Source organism: Pelecanus crispus, chromosome 10 (assembly GCF_030463565.1).
Source record: "Pelecanus crispus isolate bPelCri1 chromosome 10, bPelCri1.pri, whole genome shotgun sequence".
NCBI lineage: Eukaryota > Metazoa > Chordata > Aves > Pelecaniformes > Pelecanidae > Pelecanus > Pelecanus crispus.
Window position 1 is genome coordinate 34,187,976 of NC_134652.1, and position 19,855 is coordinate 34,207,830.

The 19,855-nt window shown below is 42.7% G+C and overlaps 1 protein-coding gene across 2 annotated transcripts in view; it reads right to left on the reverse strand.

Annotated features, from left to right (window-relative positions):
• ANK3 (ankyrin 3) overlaps positions 1–19,855 on the reverse strand; it is a 204,911-nt gene that overhangs the window by 55,009 nt on the left and 130,047 nt on the right. For both annotated transcript variants that reach the window (XM_075717238.1, XM_075717237.1), the window contains exons 24-27: positions 15,590–15,592; positions 15,303–15,426; positions 12,278–12,380; positions 6,205–6,311 (exon numbers count right to left, since the gene is read on the reverse strand). In XM_075717238.1, the coding sequence (XP_075573353.1) occupies positions 6,205–6,311; positions 12,278–12,380; positions 15,303–15,426; positions 15,590–15,592 (337 nt within the window). The remainder of the gene's footprint in view (positions 1–6,204; positions 6,312–12,277; positions 12,381–15,302; positions 15,427–15,589; positions 15,593–19,855) is intronic.

A 19,855-nucleotide genomic window follows, 5' to 3' on the forward strand; every position in this document is an offset into this window, starting at 1 on the left:
TACACGAAGCAGGACAGAAAGGTTGTCGAAATGAATTCCAGATAAAGAAATTGCTACATTGCCTTTCTTGAAACCAAATTAAAATCCATCAGTAAAGACTGGGAGGTGAAACAGCCCTCTGAGATGACCCTAACCCCAATTTATCATTTCTTGTGCCCCAGACACTTTACAATACTGAAGCATGGAATAAAATTCATGATATTTCACAGTAGTTTTCATACAAATAAATTGTATCCACATTTCTCTCCTAGACAAACACACTCTACACTACTGAACAAATCCAAATGCTGCCACTAGGGTATCCCAATTCCTCATAAGAGGGATTGTTTCAGTGGGACAGGATCTTTCCTGAATAGCTAATCAAACGCTTTCGACAAATATTAGATCCACCTCCAAAACAATACGCTCAATCTTCAAATTATAGAGTATATAAGTTATGTTAATCTTAATATTTATAGATCACAAGATCTTAGATGTCTGTAAACTCTGTCAACTGGAACACTTTTCTGTTTGCTAACAAAAGGCTGTTACACGCAGAGACGCCAGCTCTAGGAGCCTGGACCTTTGTTTCCCTCTGCCCTCTGCTCACTCAGCACTATTAGCCTGTCAGCGTGTTTATGTCGCTTTTTCTCCCTGCAAATGCTCTATACGGTAGGTGGTGAAGGCTGATGGTAGGAGGCAGATGCCACTGAGCGTGTGGAAGGGTAGGCCAATGGTTGGTCTTCAGAGCTGGCAAGGAGACAGCTCGTGACTAGCTGTGAAGAGAGTTCAAGACAATCTATTAAAATTTACTATGAAGCAAAGTACAATATTAAGCAGGGACCCACAGCCTTTGGTCACCAAAGGGAAAATACTGGAAGGAATCTGTTACAATTGGTGCTTTGGTGGCCTTTTAAAAATGTGCATGGTTTTTGTCCGCAGAGAAGATGGGGCCACTTGAGACGGCACGGAAGCGTGTGGGGCGGAGGGCTGGCTGGAGCATCCCTTCAGGGTCGGCGCGGCAGCAGCTCTGGGAGGCACATCTGGCCGGCGCACCGCAGAGCAACGGAGGGGGGCCTCCCGGGGAGCTTGGCAAGGCTGGGCTTGGCCTGATGGCTCGGTACAAGGCAATGTTTGGGAGAGCTGCCTATCATGTATGTGATTGCTGGCAGGTTAAGCCAGCTCATAATTAACAAAAAAAGGGAGTTCTTCATCGAATGCAAAAATGTCAAAGCTTGCACTCAAATAAGACGTTTTCTCTGTATCCAAACTATTTAAATGTCAGAGCGGGTTTTCAAAAATATGTAGGCACCTAAATGAACCGACTTAAAATAATACAAAAACCAATGGAAGTTAAAACTATAGTTTATAGTACCTATAAAAATCAGGCCCCAAGCGCTCAGGTACGCTTAGGCTGTGGATTTCAAGGTCGTGCAGAGATAGCTGAGTTGGGTTTGACGACAGGCACCGATACCAGTGCAGCCTTGGCAACGTGGGGCTTAGCCCTGCTAATGCACACTGCTCACAGCAAGGGCAGATTAACCCTTGACATGAGTCTGTGCCCCATCACAGGAACTAGCCCATTACAGCCAGCTTTGGTGTCTACACCACACTGCAGCCTTCAGTGAAGACAAAACCTTTAGCAGATCAGCCTTTATGCATATTGCTCCCATATAAAGGTAATCATTGTCAACAGCATATTAATTATTTCCTTCTTTAGTTTTCAAATTAGTAATTCACTATTTAAAACAATAACAATAACTCCAAACAGTATTTCATGCAGTTTCTATCAAAAAGATTAGTAGCTGGTGCTTACCTAAATTAATGCTGCACTAATAATGGAAACTACAATATGATCTCTAAAACACAACGCTAAATGCTAATGAGCATTTCTACTTGAATACATGGAAGGGATGAGGATGTGGGCGGATGCACTACAAACATCTACACACACTCTGTGGGAAAAGAGTTTTAAAAAAAAGAAAATAAAATGAGGATTCACAGAAAGCAGAGTTATCACCTTGAATCATACTGGGGAAGTGGAGAGGAATAGCTGCAAAATAATTTAGAAAGCAAATGGGAAAAATTAATTTAAGACAATTAGAGGCAAGCAACAGAAAATATCAATAATAAGCGCAAAAGAAAAGTAACAATCAGAAAAACAACATTCAAAGGCCAACTTTAGAAATTATTTGGCTTTTGCTTCGCATATCATGACCTATGTTGTATAAAATATGCTACACATGGAAAAAAATCCAAAAGGAAGCGTTCCTTTAATTAGTCAGCACAAGTCCATAATTTCTCTGAGAAATGCAGAAGCACATGGAGGAGAGAAAAGCATTTGCGGTTTGCTTAGGTCAACAGAGAATTTATTGTTACACAGCTTCTGTATTTAATTCCCAAAACATGCTCCACTGTGCCATGGAAAACCAGTTCTTGCACTTTTCTATAGCAGTTTATTTTCCAAAGTATAATGGATAAAGATATGGATGGCAGGATACTTGAAAGGTGTAGCAGTCCATGCCATTCATTACACTGCTTTCAAAAATGAGGTTTTGTGTGTATACAGGAAGTTGGAGTAAACTATAATTAATCTGATGTATTCCACCTTGCAAGACTAGATTCAGTATTTCTGAGTTTCTCAGTATGGAAGGCAGTGTGACACATTAATTTCTTTCTTTCAGCTAAGAAAACCAAGGAGTTAAAAAAGGCAACATGAAGAGAGCACACCCACATTTCAGTTCGGGAAAGTTGCATGAGTAAGCTCACATCTGAAAGCCGAAGGTCATTTTGGTGAAGGGTCTCTACCCTTCCAGAGGCCTCAAGATTCATGACACATTTCAATGCGCTGCTTGCAATGGACCCTGTTCAAAATATATGCTGGCAAAACAACTTATCTGAACTCAAGAAGAAAAACATAAAACAACATCTTGGCTTAAAAAAAGGAAAAACCAGAAGAGTCAAAATTACTGCCAACAATTCCTCCTTTCTTCCCCTTTCACTAATATGTTGCTGGATCTCTACATCCTGCTCCCAAAATTCCCCTTCTGCCTCAGTTCAGAAACAGGAACAAACTTTGATGCTCTCTTCTGACAGCGGGTAAATGGGGAAAAGAGCAACCCGAGGGAGCGGACTGCAGAGGAGCTCCCCCCGCGTGGCACGCTGCCGAGCTGGGGGAGGACCAGGAATTGAAAGAGCAGTGGGGTCAGGCCCTGGCCGCAGGGCGACCCGGACCAGGGGGGCCGCTGAGGGCAGGCCACCCGGGCCAGGGGGGCCGCTGAGGGCAGGCCACCCGGGCCAGGGGGGCCGCTGAGGGCAGGCCACCCGGGCCAGGGGGGCCGCTGAGGGCAGGCCACCCCAGCCGGCGCACCCTTCTGCCTATGGCCACAGAAGGAACTGGGGACAGAGCCGGGGGTGAAGCACCACTGAACAAGTAGAAAAGGAGTTGCTTTTCAGAAAAAGACTGGCAGAAGAGAAATGAAAAGTCACGATCCTCTGCGTATCAGCTGTGCTGAGGTACTGGAAGATGTGAAAGGAACATCTGTTGATCGTCCCTGGATGAAGATAACAGGGAAAACCAAACAGTATCATATTATAATATGGGGCCACAATTGAAAAGAAAATAAACAGTGAGTGAGGTTTTTCTTCCTAACAAAGGAACTGAGTCATCCCAGCATCACTGCTGACAGACTTTATCTGTCAAATGAGAAACGCGGCATGTCAGAAAAGCTATACCTGTTTGGAGAATATCTGGGTGCTCAGATTCTCTGCCTCCCCTGCAGCCCCCCAGTTTGCTCCCCTGCTGCAGGTCTGCAGCCCTTCCCCTCTGGGCAGCGGCTAAGGCCGTGTCTGCGTTAGCAGGGACTGATGTACAAAGGGAACAGATCTGAAGTAGCTGATGCGAAAGATGCCGTGTCCCCAGAATTTACGTTTTGGCGGGCTGGAACCATTAGTGAGCATGCTGAAGAACTAAGGGCAGGTAAGCATTCTCCCAGAGGACTGGCGGGATGCAATCAGACCTATTTTGTATCAGGATGAAAAGGAGCCAGAAAATTTTAGACCAATTGGTCTAACCCCAATTACCAGAAATATTCAGGAATAAATTATCCACCAATCAATCTATAAGGGCCCAAATGATAATCAAGAGATTACAACTCACCTACCACCAGTCCTCAAAATAAAACCGAGCCAAAATGTAAGTGGCAAGAGAAACTCATGTCAAATGAATTTAACTTCCTTCTTCAACAGGGTAACTTACCCAGTGGATGTGTGGAAGCGCTGTCTTGGTACTTCACAGTAAGCAATCGAGATACAGTATAGATAAGGTAAGCGCACAATCATCTGAGAAGTCACCTCAAAAGAGATACTAACTGAAAGGAAACTTCAAGTGGAGATTTCACTGTGCTCTCCTGGGCCAGGTACTAAGCTAACGTTTTCATTCATGATTTGAACACTGGACAGAAAGAAGATCTGAAAAGTCTTTGGAAAATAGGCTCACAATTAAAAGCCATCTTGCTAAAATGGAAAAAGGCTCTGGAACCAACAAACTGAAATACAGTAAAGGCAAACGGGAACAGAGGGAAGAAACCAAACACATAAGCACAAAACATAATAAAAACCAACCAGACTGCAGAATTTCAGAAAAGAACCAAGAAATTCTAGCAGATCACAAACATCTGTCAACAGAAACCGCAGTTACCAAAATGCTAATTCTCACTGTGGGATTGCTTAAGATTAGGTGTGTCACGTGTCGGACCAAAGCGGTGGCGATCCTGTCCCAGCCAGTACTGGCGACATGTCTTTGGGAGTTTGGTGCCCAAACTGGCTTAGAAATAAGCTGTTGCTGGAGAGGAGAGCCAGGGGACAGCAGCAAGAACGCACCGAAATGTGGGAAGCACCACCTAGGAGGATCTGGGATATTTTAGTCTATAAAAGAGAGGATGACATGTCTTCCAAGATATAAACCATTGTTAAGAGACTAGTAAGATACTGTTCTCCATGGCTACTATGGATATGACAAGAAATAGGCCTAATCTGTGGGAAAGAAATTTTAAAGTTGAATATCAAGGGAAGAAATATCATAACAAGGGATAGTGAAGTACTGAAGCTGCGGGACTATAGAATCTCTTACTTTTAGTGACTATGAAGAAATTAAACATATTTCAGGAGCAGCTTGGCTACATTTTAACCTGCTGTAATGCAAATGGGTGGACTCCCAGCTCTCTGAGGTCCTTTGCTGACATACCTTTCTGCAATAACCAGCAGACTTTAGCTTTTCATACTGCAATTCTTGAAATTTCAGCTCTAGCACTGACCATAGGCAGTGTTGTATCAGCTCAGGACCCAAACAATCCACCGTTGTATAGTTCTATTCAGCAGAAGTGGGTGCTTACATGTATTGTGGGATTGCAGTGTTAGATTTGTGGGACTTGCTGCTATTTTGGAACCAAAATCTTTTGGTATGTGCTGCACTCATTTTCATTATAAGAATGTAATTAGTCACAAAATGGGGAAGTAAATTAAAAAGGATATGAAATGTCATGTCCTGATCTTGAAAATTAAACGACAAATATTTATACTAGACAATCTCATATGCAATGATTCCTTTCAGTTACACATTTATTTGTAAATTTTTAAAATAAGCATTCAAACATCACTACTATTGCATTTAAATCAAGTCTATGTAGTACTGTCAGGAAGCACCAAAACTACAGTGATGACTCATAAGTAAATGAATAGTACCACTAAAGTCAAACTACAGATCTTGGAAAATAGGCAGGAGTTTGGAGGTATAAGTAAAACAAGAATTTAAATTAAAGCCCCCCACATTTTCCTCTATGAAAGAACAGAAAGCATAACATTGTATCTCTGATTTTGTATTCCAAATACTTTAATACAATTCAAACAAAATCACCTTATGACACTTAAAAGCAAAGCATAAGCAACAGAAAAAGCAAAACAGGATTATTAAAGAGAAGCCTGTTGGATTACAATGGTTTTTGGCATTCAGAATATTAAGTGCAGAAGCAAGTTCTTGGTTTGATATGCAAGAATTCAGACTGACTCCTGTTATTAAGCACGCTCATTGAAGTCAGTGCGAATTTTGCCACTGGCTTCAACTGGAGCAGGAACAGGCATGTTATCACCCATTACAGCAGGCTGTATTCTTCAGCTAACAATACACTTCCACATTTAAAGATAAAGGAAATCTGTTAAGTGACCTACCCAGAATGGATGGGACTTGAAACAAGGTTAACATTGTCCAAGGTGTCTGCAGCCCAGCTATAGTGCCTGAGAGAATCAGAATCAAACTCCCTCTGAAACGTCAGGTGCTTAAAAACATAATAAAAAAGAGATAAATTGAAATTTAAATTAACATGAAAAACACTTGTCTTAAGTACAAGCTTGTTAATAATAATTCTATTAAATTTAGATCTGGACCCTTTCCACATAACAGTGCTGATATCCCAGGTGTTAAATTACTGGAAATACTGTAACAGAAACATGGAATCCACAGACAAATTAATCTTATATATCTTCAAGCTTTCTTTTTGCCCACTTTTCCCACCTCCTTCAGTTAAAACTATGTCTCTCTCCAATCTTTACTTACATGTGCAGCGTTAAAAAGATTGAAAAAAAAAATTACCATTCGTACTGCGATCATACACCGAATAGACAGGCAGTATAATATTCCCCCACAGAAAATGCCATTGGATAGATCCTTATTCAAGCAGAACCTGTGAATAGCTTTGCTGAGAGTTTAACTGAAGCTGTGAATGCACGACCAAGCTCCCGGTGGGAGGAGGGTTTACTTTGTCTTTATACACGTACAAGCAACTCGAACGCTGTTTTCTGGAGTGCCACTGTCCCTACTCATCTCTGCAAAAATAGCTTTAACCCTGCAAAGCGCTGGCACACTGGTGCTATAATTAACTGCCCCATCTGACAGACATTGAGGTGTAATTTGTTTCTCACTGCTGCTGCCCGTGGACAAGCGCATGCACACTCATGCGTCCTGTGCCCCACAACAAGGTATCACGCTGTAAATACTCTTATCTGTATTGCAAAGCCATTCTAGCAAAACAGTCTTTTTTCTTTCTTTGTTTCTTTTTTCCTAGGAAATTAAACAAATGAAATCTTCAAATACTGTATGCCCATATTTCCAGGGCGATATGAAAGCTTCTAAACAATTTAAGAAGGACCGTCAGAAGTTACATCAATAAAACTCAGTCAAGAAGCTGTCATGCAATACACACAGACTGTCTTCACCCAAGATGGTGTTAAAGATGTCAGTGTTTTCTGCTTACAGGCAAATACATCTAGGGAGAACAGTCTGTGAAGACTAAAACCTCACAGGCTGTTTTCAAATTAAATTTTGTGGGTTCAAGTCAAACCTGAGCCAAGCACACACTTCTACACAGGGAAGTTTTATTATTTCCACCTATTTTTTTTACGTACTGGCACACAGCGGTAGTCCAAATGAATTATTTTGAATGGAAATAGCAGCATTAGTAGTAAATCTGACAAAGTCATAAACACACAAAAATACTTCTGTTAAGAAAATCCCACAAGATGAAGAAGCAGATAGTGCTCTGTTGTTGGCCAGAACCTGCAACCCTCCTATCACGCTGGGGCTTCCAAGAAAATTCTCTCTTTAGACATTTCTTTTATTTCAGATGAGCATCCCAGGTTTCCTTCCAAAAACCATCGACATTATAATTTACTGCCAATCAATAGGAACGTCTGCAGGGTACAACTTTGCTCTGTCATCTGTCCAACTGTGGCACATGGCTTGAAGCCTCCTTCTTTTGCTACCTTAACTCTTTTATTAGGATCTTCCATTCAGCTTTTTGCTGTGAGGTATGTACTTTGGGCCTGATGGTTCCAGCACAAACAACAATAAGGGGCAAACTTACGTATGTTAAATGCCAAAACACACTATCAGACATAAAAGATAAAATGAATGCTATTAAAACAATGGCAATTAAGCAACAGCAGTGGCTTTTATTAGGACCATTTTGAAAAATGTACCATAACTGATTTTAATGAAGACAGTTTCCTAACTCTTTCCAATAGAACACTAGGGATTTTCCTACATTTCCCTGAAGAGCCTGCAGTTTAGGCAGTAAAGCCATCGCTGTGGATTTCTGCTATTTCAAGTGATCGAACTTCGTAAGAGCTCATACCAAGTATGTCATTACTTTTGATACCAAATTGTGTAAGATCCAGACAGTTGGTCTCAAAAGTTGCAAAAATTTAAATAAACAAATTTATTCCTTTTCTCAGTGATTAGCACTATCATGAAAAATAGGACAAAACAAAGAAATGTAAGAAATGCGTTAAAAAGAACACCACAATTTAGCGTTTGTCGTTCAAATGCCTGCTAAGCCACAACAGTGTCACTACACTGAGGTCCAGGCATGCACCAGGACACAGACATCAACAAATAAACATGGGATCCTGTTTGCTGTAACAGAAGAAAAATGCTAAAGTTCCTTCAGCAGTGTGATACAGGAAACTAAACGTAGGGCCATGTAATTTCCAAGGAGATACCACCACTCTGAAATAATCTATGTTAGACAGAGGTGCTACTATGCTCACCAAGTTGCTGTAGGTTTGCTTACACATATACATAGGGTTCCTTGGTCTATTCCTTTGTCCTGAGATACTGTCGGTATATCAGGTGTCCGTATTTTTTTGATGCATTCCTTTCTGACAAACTGCACTCAAACACATCTTTTGGATGTATTTACAGCCAGCAAAAGCACAAAGCCTGCAGCCAATAATTTTGGCAGAGAAACAGAGTAGGAAAAGCTAATAGCTGGACACATGCATCTTACACGCAGCACACATCTGTTGATCTCATTCTGTCAGTCTGTTGAGGTGCTGGATTTTCCAGGCAGGCAAAAGAACCTTCCTGTGTAAGTTGCAATATAAGCAGCCCAGAAGACGGTACATCATCAGTGACATCGAATCACAGGATTCATCCTGTGTTTGGTCAGGTCCCAGTGTTCCCTCCCTGGACTGAGGGAGATTAAATATGCATTGCCAAAGGGCGTGGCATCGTCAGATGCAAATGCATGTATAAAAATACTGATGGTTCTGCTGGCAAGGATCCTGCTGGTTGCGTAACTGAGTATCCAGGCTGTGGAATATCAGAGTTCAGCAAACAGAAGAATTTATGCTTCCTCCCAGATGAATTTATCCAGACAGAAGAGACTCAGCAAGCTGCTATGTAACGGATAGCCCGATTCATCCTGCCTTTGGCTGATTAAATTCAGAGGCTGATGTAAATTAGTCCATGGAGAAAGTCATTTGGATTTGGTCTGAATTGCTGCATCCATGGTAACGCACCAGGACACAGAAATTTTAACTTTGCTCCAGCCAGGTTATGAGGCACAGTATGGCCTGGACTCAGACTTCCCTGTTGAACAGGGTCAGCAAAAAAACACCGAATGCAAACAACGGAGAACATCTCAACTTCTCAGGGAACTATTCGAAACTCTTCTCTAATACCTAACGTGTCATGCTGGCAGTCAGGTTCAGTAAAGACTGGTTTCAAATCTTCCTCGTTTGACTCATTTTAGACTCCCAAGTCTCACAGTGAGCTTGGGAAGGGGTGGCCATGGGATCTTCTATTTTAACCTGATCAAAAGGTTGACAAATGCCTCTTACTCTTTTATATACTTATATTTGTGATAAAATTAATTCCCTTTACTCTGAGACTTTGCTGTTGCCATGAACTCCAGACAGGTCTGAGCTTTACAGAAGAGGAGAAACAGAATATACAGATAGGCAACGGCTCACTCCTTCAAAGTAGTGTGATACCCCAAAACAGCCTTAACTCCTATCAGTTTCCAGATGGACTTTCATGGTATTAGTTTTGACCAACAATGATCTTTGTTCCTGTGAATTCCATTGCTGGAACACAAGGTGGCTTTTTTCCCCGCTTTCTATTGCCATAGCAGAGACTATCTAGAAGCCCAGTGATGTACAGAGGGAGGGGTGGGAAGAAGAGAGGCAGGGGTATTCTCCATCTCCCAAATGCACTCCTCCCGCTTTGGCCAAAGAGCTGTAAAGCCTACCACTGTAGGTTTGGGCTGGGCTGAAGAACACAGGAATTCCAGAGGATGGATATATTTTCTTGTCAGGACTTCAAGGTTTGCAGAAGCCATAGCAGAAAATTTTAGCTGGGCTCCCTTTTTCATGAAGATAGTTTATAGCTTTACTGTCGTTTGTTTTTCAGGGGATCATGGTTTTACTAACCTCTCAAGACAGGACTGGCATTTTTTTCCACTACCACCTTCACCGTTCCTGATCCCCTCCTGGACTGAAGGAACTTGGAAGTTTGTCTGGAGGATTAAGATTAGAATAACATTTACAACTAGACTGTCAGCCAGGCCTCCAGCCTGGCTTTATTTTACGTGACAAATTTGGACCAGCACTGAACTGCCATAATTGCACAATCGTGGCTGGACAAAAACTGGAATCACAAAAATATGAAGACTATAAATGCCATGAAAACAGCCTACACTACTGCTTAGCACCAGCACTAGAAGGTTTTCATGTTTGTCGCCTTCTCAGCTCAAGAGCCAGCACTGCAAGAGATCCTCCAGAAAGTAGAGAGGTCCACGACCACTTGCAGAGAATATGAAGTTTGCCCTAAAGTAGAGCTCCTGTACATGATGTGGTGTCACTGCAACACCTCCATGTACAGATAGTAATTCTTATTTTTCTAGTGGAATTTTGTAATACAAAACAGGTTAATAGTGCACACTTTGAACAATGTTCTTGAGGAGTTATTCAGCATAGTGCTGGTTTTAAGTCTTGTTATTTGATCAAATGCACCCTAGCTGCTAAATCCATACCATCTACTTTGATGGCAATCACAAAAATGGCCAGAACCATAAAACAACATACTAAGTTCTCAGACTGAAGAGCCTTCCCCTCCTCTGAAATTTCTGTCATAGCAAGAAGACTTAATGAAGGCTTAGGAGTAGGAAGAGTCAGAGTAACTTTAGGCTCTCAAGCCTGAAATACCATTTCTTGTTCCCAGTGCCAGTAGTTGCAGATTTTATTTTCTGACTTCAAAACAAACAAAAGCCACAAAATTATTGCTATGCAATGTTCAGAAACTTTCCCTAGCTGGCTGTTGTTGCAAATCAAGGTTACCGGAGGTTTACAGCATTTTGCTTGAAAGTAACAACCTAATAATAAACATTCAGTTGCTAAAGAGAGAATCCCTTTCTGCCATTGTTGTAATGCTACCAAAACTGTGTGCAAAAGCTGTAGTAATACTGGATTATTTATACTACACTGGAATTTACAGACTAATACAATCAAGGTTTAAAATGCTTGAGTCCTGCTCTGTGGACAATTTCTGGCATAAAAGCATCCTCCGAGATCAATAACCCCCGGTGCAGGAATACTTGACACTGCTGAGAGGTACCTCTGTGAAAACAGCAGCAGAAAACCTCTGTTCCATTACAATCCACCTTATGCTCTTCCAGGACATAAACAACAGTTCCATTCCACAGTCCTTTAATTCCCAAGGGAAGATTTCTATGTGAATTTTTATTCAGCTTCCTAGCAGAACTCTGGCTTCTGTGTATCAAGAAACTCTGGAGTAATTCAGTTACATTTGAAAATCTGAAGCAAGTCTACCAAGTAAAATGCTGAGGAACTCACAAACAAAGCATACAGTACCCTACCATCTCCAGCATTAGCTTTTAGAAAGACTTTCCCACGCTAAAATCAGGTCAAAAGATTCTGCTTTTGTTGTATTAGTCATTGCACAAATGTTTGGAAGATACATAAACTGGTTAGTATAATAGCTTAATCTTTACAAGGCCAAATTCTTCCCAAGGGTGGAAAAACAAGGACAGCAGTTGGAGTCCCCTCCATGTGGACAGAACGGGCAAATGTAATTCCCGGGCTATACAGCACAGACAAAGGTTGCTTAGTGTAAGATACCTTGCTCCCAGCTTATCAAAGCACTCTAAGGATACCCGTAACATTAAGCTCACAGATGCTCCCAGTGACTTCAATGGACAACCTTATACTGGGAAACATAACTGGTCCCTTAAAGACTCTTTTGGTTTGGAACCCCATCACCCTGCCTCTTGCAGCATCAAAACCACAATGTGGTAAACCCACGACTTCTCTGAGTTCCTTTCTTCTCCCTTTTCAAGAGTTAAGAGAGTAGCGACAATCTCTGCAAACACGGCTGAGTGCTGCAGACCGTCATCCCCTATAAATACGAAGCGTGAATACCTGGCGGCAGAGATGCAGCACGTACCTGTTCCTTTGCTGGTACCAGCAGTTCTTCAATCATCATGCTGTCTCGGGCATAAGAGCTTCTGTTCAGCGTGTAGGACCTATCCGAACTGAAGGAGCGGAGGCTGTTGTATTTACCATTTATCACAGAAAGTGCAGATGACAATGAGATGAACAAAAAATAAAAATTAAAAAATTAATACATGCAACTTCCAGGGATAGCATAAGATCACAAAATATACATAATCTGTGAAGTAAATACAAGGGAAAAAATGGAATAGTAAGTATCTGACTGTAGTTAAATATCCCCTTCCCTACAGTATACATAAGCAAAATCACAGCAGATGTTTACTGATTTGGCAGTAATGCCGTGGCTTTAGAATAAATCCAGAAAATCATAATCAAGTATCTAGATGAACTTTGATAACAGTCTTCACGCCCTCATCCTGAAGAGAGACCCATGAGGGCAGGTCCCAGTGGAGCCGTGGGTAGGTTACAGCACCTGCCCGTATGGCTCAGATTGCTGAAGCAGGTTTAACTAAGAGCAACTTTTATGCGTTGTCGTTGTCTTTGTGGCTGAAACACTTTTGACTTTGTTATAAGCATCCTAGTTTTATCCTTCTTTCTAACTAAAGGAATCAATTTTGAAATGAAAGAAGAAAGAAAAGAAATTTGCTTATTGATGATTATATACAGATTTCAATGCTTTGGGGATTATTTTGTGCATGTTAGACTACTTAGAAATAACTACGATCACTCTGAACGTGTTGCAATTAAATCAACGTAGGAGTGTGTTACACTTAACCCTGGAAGATACATTATGGTATGTGCTAAAAACATGCTGCAGGCCTAGACATGCTTGCTACGTGACAAAAAATAAAAGTAGTCAAAAACGTGAATTAATAAAAAGCAACATCCAACAATGTATTACACTTTTGAACTAGCAACACTTTTCAGACTCCAAACTCTACAACTTGTTTCATGCATTTTGTAGTTGTTAATCAAACTTTTCTAGGCCCTTAGCACACGCTCCTCCTTGTGCTGGAAGCAGAACTGGGATCTTAATTACACACTGTAGGCATATGTTAAGCAGACTTTTACACGATAAAGGGCATAAAGAAATCAAGTTACATTTGTTATAACAGAGGGATATTCTCTAAGGCTGAGCCCACCGCCCTGCCCCAAAATAAAAGCATGTCACTTTCCAATGCTGAGTAAGATGAGGATGAGCAATGGCAGCAGCAGAAAGATGTAACACGATGCCATGCCTTCTTACCTGACTTTTGGACTAAAGCAATTTACAGTGGAAAAGAAACAGGAGAAATAGAAAGCAAAGAATCAGACGGGAAAAGCAAGATGTTATGGCTGGATGGCTTATATATTTAATGTGTTTATTTCTTAATGTTACACTCAGAATCAGTAGTCAGATACATCCACAGAATACTTTTTGCTAAATGAAATACTTCACAGGAAAAACACTGTATTTGTCTCCTCTGAGCATAACATGTGCAATGTAAAACATGAGTTACGCAGCAACAAATAGTAATGGCACCGCTAAAATCAGAAGCATGGGAATATTAGAATTCTCTCAAAGAAAAGATTAGGCTGAACCTTCAGATCTACCTAACAGATCTTGCCTGTGAAATTCTGCTCTGCCACTTGCACAGTGAGAATTTAGATGTGCGCGGGTGGGGTACTGTAATGAGTAAAAGGTGTCCTGTAAATCAGGGCCCAGCTCTGTCCACCCAGTGCACTCCCTCTCCACCATCACCACACCACTTCAGACCTGACTACATCTGATAGTGCTGTAGGATGACCTTGCTCACGCCAGCTTGTGTTTAAAAGCAGCATGTCAGCTTTGTTAATTAAGTTTACGAAGACATAAGATTCTCCCTTCAGATCTGTTTTGCTGATTTTCTAGCTAATGGACTATTTAAACACATTTTGGCATTCTTTGTGAAGGTATTACTACATAAATACTTATCAACTTACCTAAAAATTGTAATTGGGCACTACTACAGAGCAAATCTGCACTGCATGCTTGCATTTCTGATGCGACCATAACAAACAAGACTGAAGGGTAGACATCTAAGGTTTACCTTATGGGAGCTGCCATTCACTGTTAGACAATGAGCTCACTTTTTAAAACAGATCTTTAAACTACAGCATAGGAAAAAGTCCTCAGGGCTCCAGCTTACGAGGTTTAATTATTAGCTTCAGTACGATTCAACTGTCAAGTAAACACATTGCAAATCCACAACTATGGAAGTAATCTCTGCTCATACAGCTTCAATTGTTTTGAGCAACACACAGCACAGGCTTTAACAAGATTCAAAAATGCAACCTAAAACGTTGATCTATAAACACCTGAGCTGAAATCAACATTAGTCATTTATTATATTAAGTTTACAATATTTTGTCAGGTTCACAGAAACTTTGGCCTGCTTTCTGTAACACATAATCCGTTCCCTGTCAAATGAAACCCTACAACAAATTTAGGGTACACCTGCTTTTCTATTTTTGGGAGCATTTTTCTTTAATATTGGCTATCTCGGTTGGATTACTCATTAGCACCTTTAAAGAAATAAAAGCACCAAATAGCAAAATGATTGTCCTTCAGTTTTTCTGGCATTTACATTCTTCAGCTAAATTAGTCCGTTAAGGCATACTCTAATGTGAGTATCAATCTGACCAGCGGTAGTGAAAACAAACCTGGTTTTGCTGGCTGTTCTAGGTCCCTTTCTAGACCAGTTGCAAACTCCTAGCAAAGAGATGCCTTGGAGATGTTCAGAGCATGAGCAGATACCAGAAAAAGTGAATACTTAGTTTTCTGTATCCTTGCCATAAGAAGCCAACATAAATAAAGAATATGAAATAAAACTGCAATGAACATATGCTTTAAAGGCGCAGTATTATCCTAACACGGAAGTACACCCCCTCTACTTTGTTTTGAAATAGACTCCAGCTTTGTGTGAAAGAGCGCACTTGGTTTGTAAAAACTTGTAACCGGGGGGACATGCAAACACGAGAAACAGCAAATACAATACCTGGCCGAGCGGGCTCCCAGGCTAAAGCCCATGTATCCTTCAGCAGGCAGAGAATCATCTCCCAGCTCTTTCAGATCCTGGGGTCCAAGGTACTTGTCCGTATCACCTGTCATTGCATCCTCACCTGCCAGTACAAAAGCCAGGCTGAAGTCGGAAGCTCCACGTATTGTAAGTGTTTGTGTGCTTAGCAAGTCATAACGCCCTTCTCTGCTCGCCAGGGAGGAATCAATCCCGTCACCCCCACTTTCCCTAAGGCTCTTTCCACATGTAGTATGTCAATTATCCACCCTCTGAACGGGCCTGAGAAAATAATTTTATTGGGGGCAAACGTAAGAAGCAAAACTCCACCTTGACACCAATCCAATAAAGTTATATGAGGGATGACTTTTGCCCAATCGTTTAAAGCAAGCTAAAGGGTTCTTCTGTACTTTGCACCATTGCACTCACTGTTCTTTTCCGTACCAAAAAGCCCGAGCTGACAAACTAAAGGCAGGTTATTCTGTATGGGGAAAAAAAAAACCCCAAACCCCACACAAACCCACAAAAAAAAACAAAAAAAGAAAAAAACCAACAAAAACCCCCCCCACCAACCCAAAAACAGCCTGGTTGCCCCCCAGGACTGAAGTGCAGCAAGCGTGAACGGATGCTGAGCAAAAGAAGAGGCCCGCCTGCCACCTTAGGTATTGCTCGGTAACTTTTGCAAGTTTGACTGTAACAGGGGATTATTTTTTTTTTTTTTTTTTGGTTAACGAACTGCTTCACGCTCCCAGGCTGACCTCCGGAAGGTGCTTTCTGAAGCCTCCTGGCTGCCGAGCTGGCGGGGGCGAGGGAGCAGAACAAAGCCGGGCCCCGCAGCCCCCCGCCCCGCAGCCCCCCCGGCCCCCCCGCCCCGCAGCCCTCCAGCCCCGGAACACGCCAGCCCCGGGGTACGCGCACATCGGCAGAGAAGTAGATGATTAGGGATTTTTTTTAGAAAAAAAGGAAGGAAAGTTAGCTCTCCGGAGAGGAGGGCAGCTGCCGCAAAGGGTTAACGGAGCGGCTCACTCTCGCTAGCAGCATTTGCATAGCATTACATCATGCAAACCTACATTCCTGCATTGACAGAGCAAGTCCAAAATATGCCTTTTGCGGTTGTAGGATATTCCCCCCCCGCTCCCTCAACACCACGGAGCAGAGCGCTCCCCGCAAGCTCCTTACTTGCCCGCACTCACGCTCTCCGCCTTTGTTGCGAGCGCACTTTGTAAAAGGTGTGTAAAAGTTGCACAACAGCGAAGCCGACCAGCGTGTTCTGGAAGGTAGGTGACTCCGCAACCCCGGCTACACGTTTCCCACTTCCATTCAAGGAGTTTAGACTAGTTTCCATTCACTGAGCTCAGGAAACCACAGGCGAGCTCTGGTTTTACACTAACAATCAATTCTAAAAATACCCCTTCAGCTACTGCTTTGCAAACGGCAAACAAACAGACCAACTTTCTCCTCCAGCCCGGCAACAACCAGTATTTTAAGCGACAGTTTGAAAGCTAAAATGTTCGTAACATACCAGAAAGCATAAAAAAAAAAAAAAAAAAGAAGAAGGAAAAAAAAAACCCAAACAAACAACCCCCACCAAACCCAGAAACAGAAACAATACACATTAAGTTAAACTTTTAAAAAGTCTTACTGTTTTGGAAAGCCATTTTCACCAGCCTGGTCTATAAGAATTTTTTCCCTGATGTTTCCAAGAATTCCTATTAGTCCTATTAGTCCTTAAGCAGTGATTTAGAGTTAATCTCCAAACCAGCACAAGCAAACTAATCCCTGTGGCTCATACTCGCTTTCCACACAACTGAGATCTTCTGAACATCTTGATCTCTTCGTATGTATTTTAGGACATGTGCATCTTTGTCCTCTCAACTCGGATCAAAGTTCTTTGCAAATACGAAACAAAATGAAAAATAATGACTACGGTTTAAAAAAAAAAAAAATCCCCCTTTTAATCACTCTGCAGACATCCCTTTAAAGCTTCTGCTGATTGGATTACAGCCTCCCTTGGCAAGCCTCTGGAATGGTGACATAAATGCAGGCACTCCAGTTATTTGTGTGTAAATAGGGGTGCTGCGAGGGTGTAGTTTTTCTGTAACTTGACGCCGGGGCCGAGCGGCAGCGCGGGGCTGCGGGAAGGGCCCCGGCTGCGCCCCGCTCCGCTCCGCTCCGCTCCGCTCCGCCGCCTCCCCCGCTCCCCGGGCCCGCAGCCGCGGGCTGAGCCCCCGCTGCTCCCGCTGGGTGCTGCTCCCCCTGGGTGCTGCTCCCCCCGCCCTCCAGCGTGGGCTGCTTGAGTCCTGGGGGAAAACTGGGGAGCTTGAGAAAAACGGCCTGCAGCTCGGGCGGCGGCGAAGCGGCCCAGAGAGGGCGAGAGGTGCGGGCAACTTCAAGCGGCTACTAACTGGGCCAGTAAATTTGGCAACTTCTGCCCTTACGGCACCCAATGGCGAGCGCTGCGCCACTGCAAGGAGCAGACGAGGCATGTTCTTCAGGAGCATCATTTGTCAAAGGCAAGGTGGAGAATGGTAAAAAAAAAAAACCTATTCCAGTTGAGCTGCAAAATACATTAGATGTTATCCTGCTCTGCAGCTAATCCAGCCAGAGCAGGATTACTCTGATGAAATGCTCTCATCAAAGGAAAAGCTGCATCTAGGAGTGGTAATTTCAAAGAATTCCAGACATTGTTTTGTGATCGTGGGAGGCTGGAGCAAAATGGGTGGTGCGCGTCTCAGCAATCCCGCTCTGTTTAATTAGGTGCCGCAGCCTAATCCTCTGCGTTTCAGGTAACGAGCAGGGTGCAGCGTTTGCTCACAGCACGCTGCATTGCTGCAGAGAGAGGTCCCATGGAAAAGTGAAGACAAAATTCACCTCTGAACCCAAACGACAGAGAAATGCCCCCCCAAAAGTGAGGCACCGATGAAAAAACACCGAAGAGGATACTGCATTGCTTTGCTGCAGTTGCCATCCTTCCCTTCATAATACGTTATGTGCTGAAGAAAGACGATGTCCCTGTTAACAGCGGGCAAAGAGCTATCGCAAGGATAGGAAACCGTTCAAAATCCAGGAAAGAATAGCAGCAGTAGGTCAAAGCAAAGGCCTGCCAGTTCTAGTATACCCTGTCTCTGACAGCAGCCACACTTCACAGAAGAATATAAGAACATGAAACAGTGGAAGTCCTCTGGGACATTTTTCTAGCTGGCAGTGATTTGACCATACATTTTCTAAAGCCGCAAGAGGTTTGTATAGTCATGAAGAGCTGTTTTACCCTCCCTCCCCCCTTTTTAAATTCTTCCAATTACACTTTGAACTTGTGTAATCTTTTTGCCTTCCCCACACCAAGGATGCGTGCCAAGGAGTCACACAATTTAACTACCTGTTGCACGAAGAGCAGCCCTTTGAATTTTAGCTGAATCTGCCTCTTGCTGGTTCCACCGATGCCCCCTATTCTTGGCCTTCTGGAGAGGCAGCAAGCATTATTGCTTACTTTGCCACCCACTATTTTATACATTCTAGCCTATCCCTCATTCAGCTTTTTTTTCTGGGATAGACAGTCCTACTCTATTCACTCCTTTCTCCCTGAGCAGCTTTTCCATACCTCTCATCACCTTTTCCCACGTTTTCCCCTTTTCTCTGGTCCCTCAGTGCGTCTCCTACAGCTAGGACTGGAAGAGTGCAGGGTAGGTGCTCTTTTTTAAAGGCCAGTGAGAAATACAGGCTCTCTGGCAGCAGGAGAGAAGGCATCATGTGGCTTGGGAAAAGTCCCAAACAAAATTTAATCATAGCCTGGGATCCAAATGGGCATCTGTCATTGGCTTTGCTGAAGATCCCCGAAGCTTTTGCCACTCCCTCGTCACAGCCTGTCCAGAGCTGCCCGATGGCAGAAGAGGTACAGCCACAGGGAAGAGCAGGATGCTTCTTGTTGCGGCCAAGGTTTTGTTTTCACACAAGTATGGAGAAAAGCCAATACCAAAGCGCTGAAACTTTTATGAATCTGTAAAATTTTATGGAGACAAAGAAACTCAGAAAACTCTGAGCGAAAAAATATAATAAATAAACCCCGCCTAAAATGATCAATAGCAGACTTTCATGCAAGGGGCTGCCCTGACCTGTCTTAAATGCACTTAAACTGCTGTACCTCAGCACCTACTCAGGGATCAGGCAGTGTGCACTCATGTCCTGTTAGGACATCTGTCTAATCTGCCAGGGATTGATTAGCATGATACTTACTCCTACTGAGAGGAATCTCCATTAAATGGGTGTAAACCAGTGTCCTTATGCACACCCAGAAGTTTGTTATCTACTGAAGACCAAAAAAAAAAAAAAAAAAAATTAAAAGCTCAACAGTAAGTGTTGTTTGACAAGGACTGTCTAAATTCTCAACACCTGAACTGGTTTTCGGTTTGGATTTTTCTCCCTTCGCTGCTCACATAGTCTCACCCTTCTTTGTATCAGCTTCAATTGCTTGCTGTCCCTTCACCTCTGGGACAGCAGCGGCAGCTTTTGCGGGGGGGGCTGTTGTGACAGAGCTCACT